The sequence below is a fragment of the Anomaloglossus baeobatrachus genome, chromosome 7 (genome assembly GCF_048569485.1).
Source record: "Anomaloglossus baeobatrachus isolate aAnoBae1 chromosome 7, aAnoBae1.hap1, whole genome shotgun sequence".
In the NCBI taxonomy this organism is placed as follows: Eukaryota; Metazoa; Chordata; class Amphibia; order Anura; family Aromobatidae; genus Anomaloglossus; species Anomaloglossus baeobatrachus.
Window position 1 is genome coordinate 279,126,261 of NC_134359.1, and position 19,731 is coordinate 279,145,991.

General features: G+C 49.1%; 1 protein-coding gene across 2 annotated transcripts; it reads left to right on the forward strand.

Annotated features, from left to right (window-relative positions):
- Positions 1 to 1,070: 1,070 nt before the first annotated feature.
- On the forward strand, positions 1,071 to 19,156 carry DNAJA3 (DnaJ heat shock protein family (Hsp40) member A3). Of its 2 annotated transcripts, XM_075319388.1 has the most exons (12): positions 1,071 to 1,235; positions 2,621 to 2,745; positions 3,964 to 4,047; positions 4,463 to 4,663; positions 4,768 to 4,920; positions 5,317 to 5,464; positions 12,403 to 12,467; positions 12,955 to 13,083; positions 14,877 to 14,992; positions 15,092 to 15,189; positions 16,360 to 16,471; positions 18,461 to 19,156. In XM_075319388.1, exons 1-11 carry the CDS (start codon positions 1,088 to 1,090, stop codon positions 16,467 to 16,469), a joined length of 1,377 nt encoding a protein of 458 aa, XP_075175503.1. In that variant the 5' UTR covers positions 1,071 to 1,087; the 3' UTR covers positions 16,470 to 16,471; positions 18,461 to 19,156. The 2 variants fall into 2 exon arrangements, with proteins under 2 accessions (XP_075175503.1, XP_075175504.1); XM_075319389.1 differs by lacking the exon at positions 16,360 to 16,471.
- The last annotated feature ends 575 nt before the right edge of the window (positions 19,157 to 19,731 follow it).

Here is a 19,731-nt window from a genome sequence, read left to right on the forward strand (position 1 = left end):
GCAAAAAAAAGTTTCACGTTCCCAGTAATGGTATCAATACCAAACTTGTATTTTATTTTTGGGTGTCCCTCAACCCCCAAAGAAAAAAAAAATCTGACCTTTGTAAAAAAAAAAATAAATAAATAAATAAATTTCCTTTTTAATCAATGGAGCCATGCGAGGTTTGTTTTTGTACGTACTTTTTGTACGTAAAAAAAATACCCTCACATTGCTCCATTGGTTACATTTTTATTTTTTTTTCCAAAGGTCAGATTTTTTTTTAATATCTTTTTTTTCTTTGGGGGTTGGGGAGGGGGTTACCAAAAAATAAAATGCAAGTTTGGCATTGCAGCGACTGTCCTGACCCGGAGAATCGTGATTCCAGGTCCCTTTTACAGCACAATGGACGTCATAAATACAAAAAAGAAACAAAACAATGAAGGAATTATTTTTTTTAACCATTTCACGGCACTTGGATTTTTTTCCCCACCTCTGCGCGGAACATTATATGCCGGCAAAATTATGATATCCTACAAAAAAAAGCACTATTTTTATACTGTTATGTCACAGGAAAAATTATTGGTCTTGGAGGAATGAAAAAAATGGAAAAAAAATGACAAGAATTAAAAAAAAAAAAAAAGAAAACTGTAAATTAACAGCACTATATATATATATATATATCTCAAAACATGCAATCTGAGGTGAAAGAAAATAGAATAAAATGAACAAATTCTCAAATCATTTTTGTTTCCAATATTAGATTAGTATCATTTTATCAGTTTGTTAGAAATTAACAATCTTCAGCCTTGTTTATATTATACCAAACATTAATCATCACTAAAACAATTAATAAGTTGTCACTGTATCTGCTAATAATTAACATATCTTCATTACGCAGCTCGGACACAACTTTGTAGAAAATTTGAGATTTCTAGAGATTTCTCTCAGCACATAAAAGGAGTACTAAGATGGCGACCTGTAAGCGCCGACTGTAGGTGAAGTTGCGGATTCTGGGTGGAGCAACAGGGCGCACTTCCGGTGTCCTAATGACATTCCTCCAGATTGGTGTCCTAGGCGCATGCGCGGTGGAGAAAGTTCCCCCGGCAATATGGCGGCTCGCTGCTCCTCGCGTTGGTTCTTGGTTGCGGTGTCTGGGGCTCGGGGACCGCTGCTTCCCGGGGTTCAGCGATGGCCTCGGGGTGAAGGAGCGCTGCGTCTGGGCCTAAGGGCGGCGATAACTAGGGCACCTGCAGTAGGTGAGTGCTGGAGTCCGGCCTGTGCTCATGTGTGCTGGACACTCAAGGTTATGCTTCTCTGGGGAGTCTGGCTGAATAATGGGGAAGCCTGTGTGTGGTACTGCTGTAGGGCGGAAGAGCCTGGCCTGTCACTGTTCTGTAGGGCCACAGATCCCTGCATGCAGCCAATGCAGAGTTCTATAGATCCCAGTGTGCTGCCACAAGGTCCTGTAGATCCCGGCGTTCTTCTGCAAGGTCCTATAGATCACGGAGCGACGCCGCTGCAAGGTCCTGTAGATCACGGAGCGACGCCGCTGCAAGGTCCTGTAGATCACGGAGCGACGCCGCTGCAAGGTCCTGTAGATCACGGAGCGACGCCGCTGCAGGGTCCTGTAGATCACGGAGCGACGCCGCTGCAGGGTCCTGTAGATCACGGGGCGACGCCGCTGCAGGGTCCTGTAGATCACGGGGCAACGCCGCTGCAAGGTCCTATAGATCACGGAGCGACGCCGCTGCAGGGTCCTGTAGATCACGGAGCGACGCGGCTGCAGGGTCCTGTAGATCACGGAGCGACGCGGCTGCAGGGTCCTGTAGATCACGGAGCGACGCGGCTGCAGGGTCCTGTAGATCACGGAGCGACGCGGCTGCAGGGTCCTGTAGATCACGGAGCGACGCGGCTGCAGGGTCCTGTAGATCACGGAGCGACGCGGCTGCAGGGTCCTGTAGATCACGGAGCGACGCGGCTGCAGGGTCCTGTAGATCACGGAGCGACGCGGCTGCAGGGTCCTGTAGATCACGGAGCGACGCCGCTGCGAGGTCCTATAGATCACGGAGCGACGCCGCTGCAAGGTCCTGTAGATCACGGAGCGACGCCGCTGCAGGGTCCTATAGATCTTGATGTTCCAGATGTTTTTTCCCTTTTTGCTTCTCAATCTGTAACGTTTCCTTTACACTTCGCACCGCGGACGCCCGAGCATGGATTGTGCAGATGTTTTAGAATTTATACACAAAGCAGCCGATCATGTAACCGTCTATACACAAAGAAGAATCCTTCTCATGCGCCCAAAAACCTTTTAAAAGGATTGTTCAGGATCAAAAAAATGTCTACTTTCCTCCTAAAAAAACAAAACAGGTTCTGCTGATATTGTAGCTGTTCTCCATTGAAGTGAATGGGTCTGAGCTGTAATACCACATACAACCTGTAAACAATTGTGGCACTGTTCTAAAAAAAAATCAAACCCCAAAAACCTGCCTTTAATCAGGCAGGGTGGAGGACTTTCTGGCCTTCACAGACGTGATCATGGGGATCTACTAATCTAGTGTCTATGGTGGGTTATTACACTGGGGTGTTTCTGTGGCCTCGTATTTATCTGTCCCCCTCCTTCTCTCCGGATTTGTGTTTGCAGCCTTCTCAGGACACGTCTCCCAGTTTCACACCAGTTCATCAGTTTCTAACAAGTCAGACTTCTACCAGGTCTTAGGAGTCCCGAGGACCGCGAGCCAGAAAGAGATCAAGAAGGCCTATTACCAGGTGGGATGTCGGCAACACGGGTGTTTACCTCCTCGTGACCAGATTGCACCACACCCCGCTGCTACCTGTCTGGACCCTTTCATGTTGTACTGTATATATTGATTAGTGCTGCGGGGACTTGTTTCTCCCTTCTTGTGAAATCAGCAAACAGTCCTGTGACTGGGCATTACCTCCAGCCGGCGATTTCACAAGGGGAATCAAAGCACCTCCATCCGGTGCCCTTAACCCAGGCAGAGGCGGCAAGAAGCCCAAAACATCTGTCTGCAGCTCGGGGGTCTTTTTTGTGTATTCAATAAATCATGGCCGCCTCTTGGTAGGTGAGCGGCATTGTAATGTCATTGATTCGCTCACCTTGTATGCGAACATAAATGACACTAGTCATAATGGATGAGCAAGGACTATGGTAGCCTACAGGTGCCATTCATTGTTTACATTTCCAGGAAGAATAACTGAGGCACCGATCAATCAAGGACTTGTCAGACAGACTGATGACCATCCATAGCTATTAGGCAGGTCATTTTGCCTAATATGTATGAGTGTGAGAAATATTAATTGGAGAGAGCAGGTTTTTAGAGTAGAGATGCCTTTCAACCACTAAAAACACAATTTCAGCCTTAATTTTATTGCACCGCTGTAGTCCTTTAAATGTAAGTCCTCTGCCCCCGTCTTATACTCACCCACTGCTGCTGCTATGGTTGGTTTCTGGCGATTTGTGACCTACCAGCAGCTCCAGTGTTTCATGACACATACCGCAGGTCGCTCCTCATTGTAAGTCTATGGGAGCCTCATTCTGGCTCTCATAGACTTGCGACGTAACTTCTGACTTCCAGGCTGTTAAAAGTTACTGGCACGAAATGGAGCGGCATCGGTAAAAGGTGAAGCTGCCAGAGGTTAAATATAAGATTTGGGGCAGGGGGCTGACATTTAAAGGGCCACTCCAGCATTGAAAAAGAATGCCAGAGTGGTGCTTCAATTTTATCTTCTTTGCTTTATAAAATACATATAAAGCAGGGCAGATTCCTGTTGATTGACGCAGCTGAAAGCCATGTAAAGTCTTCAAGCAGTTTCATAATTTATCTATAGAAGATGAAATCTGCTTTTTTTTTTTTTGCGTCTAAACTTAGCATTTTTCATGTTTTTGTTCCTTTGCTGCATACTGTTCTATACTATTATGTCTCGCTCTATGTGATCTGTGCTGCCTGTGTTTTATTATTTTAGCTGGCCAAAAAATACCATCCAGACACCAACAAAGATGATCCCCAGACCAAGGAGAAGTTCTCCCAGCTGGCTGAAGCCTATGAGGTAAGTGATATTCTGTACCGAAGAGGATTTGTCCCAGTTATGTGAATCTGCAGAACCAGACTTAAACCATTGTGTCTATGTGCCACCGGTAGCAGTGAGGTCAGATACCCCCCCCTCAGGCAGCACAGCCCCGTACACTCTCTAGTGTCCATTGCCAGGTACTGGGGCTCCTATTCAGTCTATTGATGGCTGAGGGTCAGGTTTTTGGCACTACATAGTCAACAGAGCTGCACCATTCCCTTCATTGTTTACATCTGGAGCTGAAAACAGCTGTGTTGCCTGGTGCCGACCCCCCACACCGATCTGATATTGATGATTTGTTTGGAGGGATAAGTCATCAATATTGTAAACCTGGAAAACTCTTTGACTCGTCAAGTATTTGTGTATTTTCTAATCACACCTTCTCCATATTTAGGTTCTCAGCGATGAGGTTAAAAGGAAGCAGTATGATGCGTACGGCACCGCCGATTTTGCAGCAGGGGCCGGCGGAGGCGGGCAGCAGTACTGGAGAGGTGGCCCGACTGTTGATCCAGAAGAACTGTTCCGCAGGATATTTGGGGAGTTCTCCGGCTCGCCTTTCGGTGACTTGAATAATATGTTCGATCAGCCGCAGGAGGTGAGAGCCGCTTATCCGTCCTCTGATTGCACAGGAGCTGGGAATCCGCAAATCCCTATGGAGGGGAGTGCAGACGTAGGTAATTCTGCTCTTGTTTCTTGCAGTACATCATGGACCTTACATTTAATCAGGCGGCCAAGGGAGTGAACAAAGACATGTCTGTCAACATCACCGACACGTGCGAGAGGTGCAATGGGAAAGGCAATGAACCCGGCACAAAACTGCAGCGCTGTCACTACTGCAATGGCACTGGCATGGTAAGTCTGTCCGATGCCCTCTGTGTATATGTGTGTATATATGTGTATATATGTGTGTATGTGTATGTGTGTGTGTATGTATATATATATATATATATATATATTCTGCACATTCATCGTACATTTTTGTTGGGGCTGGTTGCTTTTTTTGGATCCCTCACTGTTCCTTAGTATGAGGGGTTTGCGGGGCACAGACGAAACCTGCCCAGCGGGTGATTTTTGGATCCTTGAATCACTGCTGCAGCCCCTTCATGCTCAGGATTGGGTCATCAAAAACCCACTGATCATAAAATAATGGCAAATTCCAGCAAGCTGAGTTGGGATAATCCCTTCAACTCCGTCTATATTTTTTAACTTGATTTGACATTTGATTGACCTGAAATCTTATTTTTGCAGGAGACCATTAACACCGGCCCCTTTGTCATGCGGTCCACATGTCGCCGCTGCAGTGGAAGGGGAACCACTATGACAAATCCGTGTATCTCCTGCCATGGTAGTGGCCAGACAAAGCAGAAGAAATCTGTGACTGTCCCAGTACCTGCAGGTGAGAGCTGAGAGGATGATAGACACCCCCTCCCCCCAAATCTGTATATTAAAGATGCTTTCCACCTATGTCCCATCTTTTTTCAAAGCTCTTTAATTAAATTTGCCATGTCCGGACTTAATACATAAAATTCCGTATAATCTAAATAATATTACATATAATTGCAAATTTGGATTTTTTTTTTTAAGATGCTGGTTGATAAATGCATAATTGAATAATGCCCTTGCCAGGCTGACTACAGCAGTTGGCTCACTGCTGTGACTTATAAATGGGGAGAACATCTTCTCTGACATTCGTTTTACCTACTAGTACAAATATTTTTCACAAGGTAAGAAGGACAGGGCACTACTCTATATATAGAGACACATGGGGAAAAACCCCTTAAAAATACACAGCGGTAACGTTGAACGCAGCAAAAAATTGGCAACAGAGACACTGATACTGGAAGAAAATAGGCGCAGCTACGGGGTGCTACTTCAAAAAGACAGCAACATGATCCACTGTATGAGTAATAGAAAAATGAAGAGCACTCACCGGTGGTTGCTGTGCAAATAAGTGGAGGTTTATTCACAAGTGCGGTATTACATGTGAAGGCAGGCGGGGAGGGAGCAGGACGAAGCGGCACGCCAGACGACTGCCGTTTCGCACTCTATGTTAGTGCTTTGACGGGTCTGACCCGTCGAAGCACTAACATAGAGTGCGAAACGGCCGTCGTCTGGCATAATCAGTGAAATAAACCTCCACTTATTTGCACAGCAACCACCGGTGAGTGCTCTTCATTTCTTTTTCGCTCCTAATTGGGAGACCCAGACAGTGGGTGTATAGCTACTGCCTCTGGAGGCCGCACAAAGAACTACACTTAAAAGTGTAAGGCCCTTCCCTTCTGGCTATACACCCTCCCGTAGGAGTACGGATTCCTCAGTTTTAGCTTTGTGCGCAGGAGGTCAGACACGCACGCATAGCTCCATTGTTTTTAGTCAGCAGCAGCTGCTGACTATGTCGGATGGAAGAAAAGAGGGCCCATACAGGGCTCCCAGCATGCTCCCTTCTCACCCCACTGTATGTCGGAGGTGTTTGTAAGGTTGAGGTACCCATTGCGGGTACGGCGGCAGGAGCCCACATGCTGATTCCTTCCCCATCCCTTTTTACAGGGCTCTGGGTGAAGTGGGATTTACTGGTCTCCAGGCACTGAGACCGTGCTCCATCTACAGCCCCTGGAGAAGATGCTGGATGGAGCGGAGTACATCAGGGACATGGCCCTGCTTCCTCAAGGTACTCTGTGTCCCCGTGCATTTGGCGCTCACACCGCAGCATGCTGGGTGTTGTAGTGCGCCGGGGGACATCAGCGCTGCGGCGCTTGTGCCATGGCCTCATTCAGCTTCGCTGAAGCAGGCACACTTCTGGGAATCGGTCGCGCCGGCCGCTGGGACTGCGGCGCGGCTGGCACTTGTGGTGCGCCGGGGACTTCAGCGCGGCCCGCGCTTTTACGGCGGCCGCGCTGATAACTCGAGTCCCCGGCTTTTGCGGCCTGCTTCCGTTCGTTCCCGCCCCCAGACCTGCCAGTCAGGAGAGGGGCGGGACGCTGGTCAGTGCATCAGCGCCGAGGGCTGGAGTCGTTTTTACATACTCCAGCCCTCACAATCGGCACAGAGGGGACACTGTTTCCCGCACTTTTGTTTGGGAACTCCCACGGCCCGCCCCTCTCCACAGACGCTGGCAGCCATTCCTGCTGACACGCTGAGCTGCAGAGGGGAGCCGGGGAGACCCAGACAAGGAATTCTTCGCCTCTTACCCGCTATTCAGCGGGCGGTAAGCAGCCCTCAGGGCTCACCCCCTCTTGTGCCAGTAGTATTCTTAGTATTTTGTTTTTACAAATACTTGGTATTACATAGCGCTGGTCGCCCTTTGGCTATAGACTCTCTCACATTGCAGAGAGCCAGCAGCATGTCGTCCGTAAAACGCAAGGGTGCCAAGGCACAGACATTATATGCTTCCTGCACCGCATGTGGGACTTTTCTACCGGCAGGCTCCACGGACCCCCATTGTGTGCAGTGCTCGGCCCCTGCGGCGCTTGCACAGCCGGGGCCTCTGCTGGACGTGACCCAGGGTGTACCACCTGTGAATGCTGTCCAAGTGACAGGAACTGAGTTTGCAGCTTTTGCTGACAGAATGTCTCTCACTATGTCACAAATTCTTGACACATTGCGAGCTAGGCCTGTACTTCAGGCCACGGACACTGTGCAATCATTGCCCCCTGGTCCCCCTCAGCTGAATTACCTCCAAGCTCCGGGACGGGCATATACACCTCAGAGTGAAGACTCTGACTCGGACGATGGCCCAGGGCAGCCTAAGCGGGCTCGCTATGACGGGCCTTCACATTCATCTCAATGGTCAGGATCCCAGCGAGATGAATCTATGGGTGATGAGGCGGACGTAACTGATCAGGATTCTGATCCTGGGACCGCTCTCAATCTAGATACACCAGATGGTGACGCCATAGTTAATGATCTTATATTTAACATCAATAAGATGTTAAATATTTCCCCACCAGCTCCTCTTGTAGAGGAGTCAGCTTCGCAGCACGAGAGAATCCATTTCAGATACCCTAAGCGTACATTAAGCACTTTTCTGGACCACGCTGACTTTAGAGACGCAATCCAGAAACCCCACGCTTATCCTGAAAGGCGTTTTTCTAAACGGCTTAAAGATACACGCTATCCTTTTCCCCCTGAGGTGGTCAAGGGTTGGACCCAGTGTCCAAAAGTGGATCCTCCAATTTCCAGGCTTGCAGCTAGATCCTTGGTTGCAGTTGAAGATGGAGCGGCACTTAAAGATGCCACTGACAGGCAGATGGAGCTCTGGCTGAAATCCATCTATGAAGCGATTGGAGCGTCATTAGCGCCTTCTTTTGCGGCCGTATGGGCACTCCAAGCTATCTCAGCCGGGCTTGCGCAAGTCGACTCAGTCACACGTGCATTTGCCCCGCAGGTAGCACCATTGACCTCGCAAATGGCGGCATTCGCGTCGTACGCGATTAATGCTGTTCTTGACGCTACAAGCCGCACGGCAGTGGCGTCAGCCAACTCCGTTGTTTTGCGTAGGGCCCTGTGGTTGAGACATTGGAAAGCAGATTCTCATTCCAAAAAGTGCTTAACCAATTTGCCTTTTTCTCGTGACCGATTGTTTGGAGAGCGTTTGGATGAAATCATCAAACACTCCAAGGGTAAGGACTCATCCTTACCGCAACACAGACAAAACAAACCCCAACAGAGGAAGGGTCAGTCTGGTTATCGGTCCTTTCGAGGACCGGGCAGGTCCCAATTCGCCTCGTCAAAAAAGACTCAAAAAGACCAGAGACGCTCAGATTCTTGGAGGTCTCAGTCACGCCCAAAAAGGACAGCCGGAGGAACCGTTGCCAAGACGGCGTCCTCCTGACTTGCGGTCTCCGATTCCCACACCCGCGGTCGGTGGGAGGCTTTCCCACTTTGGCGACATTTGGCTGTCACGCGTCAAAGACCGTTGGGTGAGGGATATTCTGTCTCACGGGTACAGGATAGAGTTCAGTTCTCGTCCGCCAACTCGTTTCTTCAGAACTTCTCCACCACCAGACCGAGCCGATGCTCTGTTGCAGGCGGTGGCCGCTCTAAAGGCGGAAGGAGTGGTGACCTCCGTCCCTCTTCAGGAACAAGGTCACGGTTTTTACTCCAATCTGTTTGTGGTCCCAAAAAAGGACGGATCGTATCGACCCGTCCTGGATCTAAAGTTGCTCAACAGACACGTAAAAGTCAGGAGGTTCCGGATGGAATCCCTACGCTCCATCATAGCCTCAATGTCTCAAGGAGATTTTCTAGCATCAATAGATATCAAAGATGCGTATCTCCACGTGCCGATTGCACCAGAGCATCAGCGTTTCCTACGCTTCGTCATACACGACGAACACCTGCAGTTCGTAGCGTTACCTTTCGGTCTGGCAACAGCCCCCCGGGTCTTCACCAAAGTCATGGCAGCAGTAGTAGCTGTTCTGCACTCGCAGGGTCACTCGGTCATCCCGTATCTAGACGACCTGCTTATAAAGGCACCCTCTCAAGAGGCATGCCAACACAGTCTGAAGGTGGCACTAGACACTCTCCAGAGTTTCGGGTGGATTATCAACTTTCCAAAGTCTCATCTAACCCCGACCCAATCTCTGACTTATCTTGGCATGGAGTTTCATACTCTCTCAGCGATAGTGAAGCTTCCACTGGACAAGCAGTGCTCGCTACGGACTGGAGTGCAATCTCTCCTTCAGAGCCAGTCGCACTCGCTGAGGCGCCTCATGCATTTCCTAGGAAAGATGGTAGCAGCAATGGAGGCAGTCCCGTTCGCGCAGTTTCATCTGCGCCCTCTACAATGGGACATTCTACGCCAGTGGGATGGGAAATCGACGTCCCTCGACAGGACTGTCTCCCTCTCTCAGACTGCCAAGGACTCTCTGCGTTGGTGGCTTCTCCCCACCTCATTGTCACAGGGAAAGTCGTTCCTTCCCCCGTCCTGGGCAGTGGTCACGACGGATGCGAGCCTATCAGGGTGGGGAGCGGTGTTTCTCCACCACAGGGCTCAGGGGACGTGGACTCAGGAAGAGTCCACCCTGCAGATCAATGTTCTGGAAATCAGAGCAATCTATCTTGCCCTGCGAGCCTTCCAACAGTGGCTGGAAGGCAAGCAGATCCGAATTCAGTCGGACAACTCCACAGCGGTGGCATACATCAACCACCAAGGGGGAACACGCAGTCGGCAAGCCTTCCAGGAAGTCCGGCGGATTCTGACGTGGGTGGAAGACACGGCATCCACCATATCCGCAGTCCACATCCCAGGCGTAGAAAACTGGGAAGCAGACTTTCTCAGTCGCCAGGGCATGGACGCAGGGGAATGGTCCCTTCACCCGGACGTGTTTCAGGAGATCTGTCGCCGCTGGGGGATGCCGGACGTCGATCTGATGGCGTCACGGCACAACAACAAAGTCCCGGTTTTCATGGCTCGGTCTCACGATCACCGAGCTCTGGCGGCAGACGCCTTAGTTCAAGATTGGTCGCAGTTCCGGCTACCGTATGTGTTCCCACCTCTGGCATTGTTGCCCAGAGTGCTCCGCAAAATCAGGTCCGACTGCCGCCGCGCCATTCTCGTCGCTCCAGACTGGCCAAGGAGGTCGTGGTACCCGGATCTGTGGCACCTCACGGTAGGCCAACCGTGGACACTACCAGACCGTCCAGATTTGCTGTCTCAAGGGCCGTTTTTCCATCTGAATTCTGCGGCCCTGAACCTGACTGTGTGGCCATTGAGTCCTGGATCCTAGCGGCCTCAGGTTTATCTCATGAAGTTGTTGCCACAATGAGACAGGCTAGAAAACCATCCTCAGCTAAGATCTATCACAGGACGTGGAAGATTTTCTTAGCGTGGTGCTTGGCTCAAGGGTTTTCTCCCTGGCCATTTGCATTGCCAATTTTTCTTTCCTTCCTGCAGTCTGGGTTGGAAAAAGGTTTGTCGCTTAGCTCTCTTAAGGGTCAAGTCTCCGCGCTATCCGTATTCTTTCAGAAGCGCTTGGCCCGGCTTTCTAAAGTACGCACGTTTCTCCAAGGAGTTTGTCATATCGTTCCTCCTTACAGACGGCCATTGGAACCCTGGGATCTGAACAAGGTTCTCATTGCTCTCCAGAAGCCGCCTTTCGAGCCTTTGAAAGAGGTTCCCCTTTCTCGGCTTTCACAAAAGGTAGTTTTTCTTGTGGCGGTCACGTCTCTTCGAAGAGTGTCCGAGCTAGCGGCGTTATCTTGCAAATCTCCCTTCCTGGTGTTTCACCAAGACAAGGTAGTACTGCGTCCAATTCCAGAGTTTTCTCCCAAGGTGGTTTCTTCCTTTCATCTCAATCAGGATATCACTTTGCCATCTTTGTGTCCGCATCCAGTTCACCAATTTGAAAAGGGTTTACATCTGTTGGACCTGGTGAGAGCACTCAGGATTTACATTTCTCGCACGGCGGCTCTACGCCGTTCTGATGCGCTCTTTGTCCTAGTCGCTGGGCAGCATAAGGGATCGCAAGCTTCCAAATCCACCCTGGCGCGGTGGATCAAGGAACCAATTCTTCACACATACCGTTCTGCTGGGCTTCCGATTCCATCTGGACTGAAGGCCCATTCTACCAGAGCCGTGGGTGCGTCCTGGGCATTGCGGCATCAGGCTACGGCTCAGCAAGTGTGCCAGGCGGCTACCTGGTCGAGTCTGCACACGTTTACCAAACACTATCAAGTGCATACCTACGCTTCGGCAGATGCCAGCCTAGGTAGACAGGTCCTTCAGGCGGCGGTGGCCCACCTGTAGGAAGAGGCTGTCTGACAGCCCGTTCATGTGGTGTCTTTTTACCCACCCAGGGACTGCTTTTGGACGTCCCACTGTCTGGGTCTCCCAATTAGGAGCGAAAAAGAAGAAGGGAATTTTGTTTACTTACCGTAAATTCCTTTTCTTCTAGCTCCAATTGGGAGACCCAGCACCCGCCCTATTTGTTCTTAGGGTTTCGTTTTTCGGGTGCACATGTTGTTCATGTTGTTTCTTAAGTTCTCCGATCTTGTTATCGGATTGAATTTGTTTTTGAAACTGTTATTGGCTTTCCTCCTTCTTGCTTTGGTACTAAAACTGAGGAATCCGTACTCCTACGGGAGGGTGTATAGCCAGAAGGGAAGGGCCTTACACTTTTAAGTGTAGTTCTTTGTGCGGCCTCCAGAGGCAGTAGCTATACACCCACTGTCTGGGTCTCCCAATTGGAGCTAGAAGAAAAGGAATTTACGGTAAGTAAACAAAATTCCCTTCTTTTCTATTAGTCATATAGTACAAATATTTTATTTTCCTTATTTAGGAATTCATCATCATATATTAAGCACACTGATATAAGTATAACTCTCCTCCTACAGGTATAGAAGATGGGCAGACTGTCCGGATGCCAGTGGGCAAGAAAGAAATCTTTATTACATTTAGGGTTGGTACAATTCTCTTAGTAACATATAAGTTGCCGACATGATATTTGGAAATTTACTTCTACATTTTGAACGGCAGGGGGCAGTGTGGCACACATAATGGTGGATGTCACTTGCAAAGTAAATTGCATTTTATCAAATGCAAATATATTATATAAAAACCTACACACTTTTGGTATCCAAATTATCGTAATTGCCTGCCGGTTACTTGGTGTGAAATACGGATAGTAAAGAATATGCACCCCAAAACAATACTAAAAAAAAAAATCCACCGTGTCCCATATTAAACACCTCCAAGCCTCAAATACCCACACCAGTTAGAGAATAAAGAAATGATGGCCCCGGAAGCGCAAACAGGCAATAATGGAGGAGAAAAAGACAGTTATTAAAGAGTTATTTATTGCAGTAAATTAGTAGATACAAAGTAAATTGGTTAAAAGTGTACATTTTTAAACTTTTTCTGTTTGTGTGATTGTGTAATTAATACAGGTGCAGAAGAGTCCGATATTCAGACGGACCGGGGCAGATATCCATTCTGATCTACAGGTTTCTATTGCACAAGCCATCTTGGGTGGAACCTCCCGGGTACAAGGACTATATGAGCCCATCAATGTTGCGGTGGGTGTTTTTACATTTTCGATTTTTATTACTTGTTTACCTGATGCTATCTACTTGTCACAGGAGACCATGAGTGGAAGCTGCAGCCACTAGGAGGATGACACTGTGCAAAAAAAAGTTACCTGCTTAGCAGTATATACCCACCGACTGGCACAGATATCACTTTTAGCTTAGTGTCAGTAGGAGGCTGACAAGGGGTTGCACTCTGCCCCATTTCTACCTTTAATTGTTTTTTTTTTTAATATTTAATCATTTCCCTTTTTCCCGAGCAAAGCAAGAGTTTTTTGGATTCCCCAGCCATTGGTCCTTGCCACCATTCCCCTGCTCACTCGCCCACCCAAGAGGAGGGGAAACTGAACCAGTAATTTCCAGCTTCCCGACAGGCAACATCCGCGATGTCTGATGATCGTCTTCCTCAGTGTGCTGTGATGGATTCTGGGGCCTTCAGGATAGGAGTTTTCTTCCCTAGGTTCCGGGCTATGGGGGCACCATAATAAAAAAAAATAATCGGATAGGAAGAAGATGCTTTACATTTAATAGCACTTAAGTTGGGACAGAGGCGCTATTAACCCTCTACAGTCTTCCCCCCTTTTATTCCAGCCTTGTCCTCCATGCTGCCTTGGTTCTTTCTTGCTGCCAAGTCTCCTACTTTAGTCCCAAGCTTCATCTTGGCCTTTTCCTGCGGTCAAGGTATCTCCCCCCACACCCACCTCCATCCAGCCAATAAGTTGTGCCTGCGCTCTAAGCCCACTGCATCCAGTTCATCCGAGCACGACTATCTTTCAGCGCACGGGAATCCCATGCGCCTTTTTTTTTTGATCACCGCCTCCTTCTCTGGGCACCATCGTCCCCCCCCCGTCTCCCCCTTGCTCGGCGCCATCTTCCTTTCCTCACCGGATAGCCAGCACCTGCAGCCTCCTTTTTCCTCCTGCTCACCGGATTCCCAGTGTCTGCAGTCCGTATCTTGTTTCTCGGGGTCACAGTCTCCGCAGCTCTCCATGGTTTTGGGCTACTGAACAAGGGTAAGCTCTGCCACCTCGGGTCAGCTCTTTCCCCGGCATTTCTTCCTCTGGCATGTCCTTCTTTTCTCTGCCTGACCTCAGGGTGTCTCGCTCCCATTCTCTGGCTCTTGTCCTTCACTTTGCCTGTGCTTCTTGTCATAACAAGTTTCATTCTGGTGAGACCTTGGCACTTCTGCCCTAACTGTAGCCTGTTCACTATGCCATCCCCACTCTCCGCAGTAAGAAAATGCCCCCTCTTGCCGAGTGGGTCGTGGCTCACTCCCAATCAGTCGACCACCTAACCAAGGTATCCTAGGCCTCGGTCATAGAATGGCTACCTAATCCAGCCACTGCCGCGTGGGTCCGGCTCACTTCTTACGGCGCATCGAACTCTCCAGTTTTTCAACTCCGACATAGCAGAACCACACAAGATCCAAGAAGTGTGTTCACACAAGTTTGTCTTACATATCTCCTACTCCTTCAGCGTCCTCCAGGATGGAATCGTTTCCACCTTATTTTAATCCGACATATATTATGGGTTGAAGAGTCGGACACCTATTCCGAAGCCAATTCCAGTCTGGACTCTCCCACTGCTTTCTCACTTGATGATAATCTACGTCCCAGTCGATGGGTGTACACTACCGGGGGGGGGTAACTATTTTTCCACAGTGGCAGCCTCCTACTGGCAGTAGCTTACACCCATGGTTTATTGTGTCCCCCCAATGAAGACTCTAAGAAAGAGAGAGTTTACAGTAAGTTACCATAATCTTTTTCCACCCTTGTGTATTTTAGATACCGCCCGGCACACAGTCAGATCAAACTATCAGAATTAGCGGCAAGGGCATAGCAAGAGTGAACAGTTATGGCTACGGAGACCACTACATACATATCAAGCTGAAAGTTCCTCGGTGAGTGGATTGGAGAGTCATTTTTTTTCTTTTTTTCTTTTGTTTTCCATCTCATTTGGTATCTTGCATTAACCAAATCACTAATCTTTCCTGCTGTAGGCAACTGACCGACAAGCAGCGGACACTGTTACAGAGCTTTGCTGAAGAGGAAACTGATGTGGACGGGACAGTGAATGGCATCAGCAACACAACCACAGGTACTTTAGAGCTGGAATCTAAGTACATCTCATACACATCTAGTAGAGTACAGAAAATATGAACTCTTGTTCACTCTGGCTCGGTCCGGGCCCGGATCGCTGCGGCTCGGCCCGGGCCTGGTTCGCTCTGGCTCGGCCCGGTTCGCTCTGGCTCGGCCCGGGCCCGGATCGCTCTGGCTCGGCCCGGGCCCGGATCGCTCTGGCTCGGCCCGGGCCCGGATCGCTCTGGCTCGGCCCGGGCCCGGATCGCTCTGGCTCGGCCCGGGCCCGGATCGCTCTGGCTCGGCCCGGGCCCGGATCGCTCTGGCTCGGCCCGGGCCCGGATCGCTCTGGCTCGGCCCGGGCCCGGATCGCTCTGGCTCGGCCCGGGCCCGGATCGCTCTGGCTCGGCCCGGGCCCGGATCGCTCTGGCTCGGCCCGGGCCCGGATCGCTCTGGCTCGGCCCGGGCCCGGATCGCTCTGGCTCGGCCCGGGCCCGGATCGCTCTGGCTCGGCCCGGGCCCGGATCGCTCTGGCTCGGCCCGGGCCCGGATCGCTCTGGCTCGGCCCGGGCCCGGATCGCTCTGGCTCGGCCCGGGCCCGGATCGCTCTGGCTCGGCCCGGGCCCGGATCGCTCTGGCTCGGCCCGGGCCCGGATCGCTCTGGCTCGGCCCGGGCCCGGATCGCTCTGGCTCGGCCCGGGCCCGGATCGCTCTGGCTCGGCCCGGGCCCGGATCGCTCTGGCTCGGCCCGGGCCCGGATCGCTCTGGCTCGGCCCGGGCCCGGATCGCTCTGGCTCGGCCCGGGCCCGGATCGCTCTGGCTCGGCCCGGGCCCGGATCGCTCTGGCTCGGCCCGGGCCCGGATCGCTCTGGCTCGGCCCGGGCCCGGATCGCTCCGGCCTCATTGCATTTTGAGATAGTCTTTACAAGGCACTACTTTTCTATACTCAGGGTTAATTACTTCATGACTGTCTTCCTCTTAATTGGCGGTTATATTTTTTGCTGACATCATACTTCACCCGTTGCTTACCAGTTTTTTGTTGTTTTCTTTTTTGTTCGTTTGCATGTCTCAAGTCTTGCACATATATGTAGCCCTAACATTAAATGATCACCCAGAGCCGTGATTTCTAATGCAATCTGGTTGGGGGAGGATGAGGGTCTGACGCCTATTTACTGTTTGTGCCCACCAGGCAGTGCACGGCAGAGCTCTGCAGCTGATGAGGAGAGGCCCGAGGCTGAGCAGGCAGGGGAAAACAAGGAGGGATTCCTAACCAAACTAAAGAAAATGCTTAGTTCTTGACGGTAGGAATTAGTTTTTTTATTTCTCTAGGACAAGCCTCTTACTGCGGCTGTAAGTGTGCGCGGTTTGAGAGCTTTTACACTGATTTACCGCTACAATTGGGATCTCGCCTCTTAATTTTGCCTTGACGGCAGCTTTGATGATATTATATGTGATTGCACATATAATAGATGAATATCTGTGTTATGTTATACCCTGGGTTAAGTCAGATATAGAAACATCCCGTCCAAGCTCATGCCCTGGACACTGCTCTACCAGCTGCAGCTTTCTGCTATGAGCAAAGGGGTTTTATTCTGTATGTATTTATTCTGTCCACATCTTTTCCCTAGGCAAACACTTAAAGGGAACCAACCAGCATGATATTCATGTCTAAAGTAAAGCCAGTGCTATATTGACCCTAGGATGCTGAATCCAGGCATATCTTCGGCTCTGAGATTGGAGGTTTTATTATAGTAATATGTGAAATTAAAGTTCCAGCAATGCACTGCTATTTGATTGACAGGTGCAACAGGGATGGGAATATGTGGGTCGGGTCTTGATATCTATTCCCACCCCTGTCTGCCTTCATAGACTTTAATTCCGGCATCTGCTCATTAACATTCATCAGTATTGTGACAAACTATTAACTAAGATGGTGTCAGAGTCGGCGCCTGCACATAGCGCTATCTTCGACGCCATCTTTGTGAAGACTTGTCTTTCTTAATTGGGCTGATGGATGCGCGATGCAAGGATGGCGCATGCGCCCTCACATCCTTAGCTCTCATTGAGACCGCGGGAGCGCGCGCAGTCACAACAGTACTGGAGACCGCCCCCAAAATCAACTCATTGGTCTCCTCTGAAGCGTGCGGCTCGTCTTCTGGGTGCCATCTACAGTCATGTGCGGGGAGCTGATCTTGGGGGCTGGTGGTCTCCATACCTGTTGGCACCGCGTGCGGTTACCGAGAACTGAGGGCGCATTCGCCGCCCTCGCATCATGCATCCATCAGTCCAATTAGGAAGAATGACAGAGTCTTCACAAAGATGGCACCGGAGATAGCACTATGCGCAGGCACTGACTCCGACGCAATCTTAGTGATGAGTTTGCTAAATGCTAATGATCTGCCACCGGAATTAAAGTCTTTGACGGCGTCAGGAGGAGGAAGGCCAGGCACACAGTCAGGCGGGAATAGATGGCTAGACCTGACCAATATATTCCCTTCCTGTTGCACCTGTCAATCAAATAGCAGTGGATTGCTGGAACTTTACTTGCACATATCTTTGAAATAAAACCTCCAATCTCAGAAATTAAGCTATGCCTGGATTCAGCATCCTCGCACCAGTATAGCACCGGCTTTACTTTAGACATGAAAATCCTGCTGGTTGGTTCCCTTTTAAAGGGTTTTTTCATTTTAAAGTTAATCAATAGATTTTGGAATAATAATAATATCCACAATTAGATGTGTTTAAATGTTCGTGTGCTGAGATAATCTTATATATCTGTCCCTACTATGTGCTGTGTAATGGCTGTGTCTGACTGTCGCTTGATTATACCACACCTCCTGTGCAGGTAAGGAGGCAAAAGAGTAGAAATACAATACTGCACAGGATCATAGATGATTCTTTATGTGAGGTAAAACATTTCCCTCTTTTAAAAAAATGTTTCGCCTCAAAGAAAGAATAATTTTACGATCACAAGCTATATGTTCTGTATACTGTTCTGTGTCCTCCCTGGCCCATGGGTAATTACCATGAGCAGGGGAGGCAGTTAAAGGTCCTTTAATAGGCCATCATCATAACCCATTGGTTCCCTGCCATCTCTTTGCGGGGAGCCAATGGGTTATGATGATGGCCTATTGTAACTTTTGCAGTTATGTTGTTCTAATCCCACTGCTTCTTGCTAGCCCTACAGACCGGTAGTAATATGTTTTCACTTTATAATATGCTATGAATTGGAATACTTAGCGTTTACACTTTTTGGATATTTTCTAACAGTTTAATATTTTACTATGCAGGAAAGAGATCAACGGGAAACTAACCTAGTTTGGATTCTCCGTGGAGCCGAGCGGCCGTGTATTGTGGCGTCGTTACATCTGCAACGTGCCCCATCTGATACTATGGGGACAAGCAACACCTTTCTCAGTTTTTTCACCTGCCGAATTTATCTACGCAACCCCGTAACGCAGGATTTCTTCCTGTTTTTGTAGATGAAGGATTATTCGGAACTGACTAATCTAATGCTACGTTTCCTTTTATGTTCGGTGCCCCCCTGTAATTCAGATTGTGTTACTGTAGACTACACTGTTTCTATTAATGTATAATATGTGCGGTCTCTGTTTCTTCTACATCCACAATACACTGCAGGCACATTGCTCCATGGTGACCTGGCCCGATACCTAAGTTGTACCTGACTGTGAATAGAAGACGTATATAACATGTAAAATACATGGGAAGAAGGAAGATTTGCTCTCTAGTCTTTTCATGATGCATATTTGATTGCTTTTTTTGTGCATTTTTGCATCATCAGATATGCCCTGGCACCTTATAATATTCTCTAATATTCAGTAGTGCAGAGACGGCCATCGCACCAGATAGATTACTGGCGTCATGTCCTATAAGTGGGATTGTCTCGTCTTCACTTATTGGTAATATCAATGGGACATGGCAGCCTTGCGACCTGTGTGTGAATAAAGTCACTGATGTTAAACATAGCGTATATCTAAGTATTCATTTTATTTATAGATATAATATATATACCGTATATTAGATAGATAGATTTTTTTTTATATATATATATATATATATATAATCTCTCTCTATCTCTAACATATATTATAGATTTTTATATATATGTATGTATATATATACCGTGTTTCTTCAGCGCTCTATTGGGAGACCCAGACGATTGGGGTATAGCTACTGCCCTCTGGAGGCCACACAAAGCACTACATTAAAAGTGCAAGGCCCCTCCCCCTCTGGCTATACCCCCCCGTGGTATCACGGGTTCTCCAGTTTTAGCTTTGTGTGCGAAGGAGGTCAGACATTCCATGCATAGCTCCACAGATTTTAGTCAGCAGTAGCTGCTGACGGTTTCGGATGGAAGAAAAGAGGACACATATAGTGTCCCCAGCATGCTCCCTTCTCACCCCTGGATGGTGTTGTAAGGTTGAGGTACCTATTGCTGGTACAGGGCTGGAGCCTGACATGCTGTTTTCCTTCCACATCCCCTGGTAGGGCTCTGTGGAAGTGGGATCCTGCCGGCCTCTCAGCTCTGATGCCGGGCTCC